General features: G+C 35.1%; 1 protein-coding gene across 1 annotated transcript in view; it reads right to left on the bottom strand.

Moving 5' to 3' along the window:
- The window catches only part of SSB (Sjogren syndrome antigen B (autoantigen La)), a 33,553-nt gene that overhangs the window by 27,718 nt on the left and 4,380 nt on the right, over positions 1-1,455 (bottom strand). The window contains exons 3-5 of the mRNA XM_012650680.1: positions 1,008-1,111; positions 742-916; positions 1-95 (exon numbers count right to left, since the gene is read on the bottom strand). Coding sequence (XP_012506134.1) covers positions 1-95; positions 742-916; positions 1,008-1,111 — 374 coding nt within the window. The remainder of the gene's footprint in view (positions 96-741; positions 917-1,007; positions 1,112-1,455) is intronic.

Here is a 1,455-nt window from a genome sequence, read left to right as displayed (position 1 = left end):
TGCAAGGTTCTTCTCATCTGAATATTTAGTACTTGGCCTTTATCTTCTAACCATTCTTTTATGTCATCAAGGGTTGCATCAGTTGGGAAGCCTTTCTGTGAAAAGTGGGAAGAATGGTACAAATAATGACCTCTCAGGTAAACAGTTAGCCAGAACACATAATTCATTTTGTCTTGAAACGGAGCCAAGATATACCTATCTCCTTCTATTTCTCTCTCTCTTAACTGCTTAACAGCCTTCTTTAAAAGCCATTATTCTCCAGTGCAAGAAAAGTGACTCATCTGGCATGTGCTTCAAAATAGTTCAGTTGAGGCAGAGATAAAATGAGATTATCTATGTGTTAATAACTGATGAAATTGGGTGATGGTACATTATACTATTCAATCTACTTCTGTATGTCTGAAACTTTCCATCATAAAACAGCTATTTAAAAATTAGTATGCTAAAGAAAATTCTATCAAGGTTAGCTGTTGATAAATAAGAACAGCTGATATGCACTGGGTGCTTGCAATACACCAAAGATTTCATCCAATGGTATTAATATATAGGTTTCTGCATTTAATTCTCAGAACAGTTCCACAGGGTAGAAAATACCCACATTTATGAAGATAAAGCTTAGAGAGGTTAAGAACATTGCCAAAGCACATACAGTAATTGGTGAAGCTATGATTCCTGAGCCCTTATTCTTACCCACTCTACTATACTTTCTAAATAAATGTAAGATGTTAAAGGCCCACTTACAATATAAACAGATCTGTTTTTTACATCATTTTTATACTCATCAGTCACTTCAGGGAGGGGTTTACTTGGAGACCTTCTGATTTTAGTTTTATCTTCACTGATTTCCATGAGTTCTGCCTTGGATTTGCTCAGTGCTTCCACGATTACATTAAAGTCTGTTGTGAGACGGTTTAACCTGAAGAAGAGTCGACATAAAAACACTGTAAAACATAGTGGCGCTCATTGTTAACAGAAAAATCTAAAGATGATTTTTAAAAGGTTTTTACCTGTTGAATTTTATCATGATCTCCAAAGGTACCCAGCCTTCATCCAATTTGATCTGTTCCTTTAAAAATTTGTCCCGTGGCAAATTGAAGTCTCCAAAATAGTACTATAAGATAATTACAATATAATTCAGAGCCCTGTATAATGTTGACTCCAATCCTGAAATTTTATATTACCATTACACTATCAAGTTCTATTTTTTAAAAGTATGTCATAACTTACAAGAGGCAATAAACATTTTTCCTAAATGTGCTGTAATAAAATGTTTATAATTCACAAAAAAACTAAAATGTTAATTACTGAAACAGTGGAACAAGTGTCCATAGACTAGAAAGCCTTAAAACAAAAATAGGTTTAAAGATCTATTATATGCAGCCGGGCGCGGTGGCTCACGCCTGTAATCCTAGCTCTCTGGGAGGCTGAGGTGGGCGGATTGTTTGAGCTCAGGAG

The sequence above is a fragment of the Propithecus coquereli genome, unplaced genomic scaffold (genome assembly GCF_000956105.1).
Source record: "Propithecus coquereli isolate 6110/MARCELLA unplaced genomic scaffold, Pcoq_1.0 Scaffold34, whole genome shotgun sequence".
Classification (NCBI taxonomy): domain Eukaryota; kingdom Metazoa; phylum Chordata; class Mammalia; order Primates; family Indriidae; genus Propithecus; species Propithecus coquereli.
The sequence above is the reverse complement of the archived record's forward strand: the minus strand, read 5'-3'. Positions and strand labels throughout refer to the sequence as shown.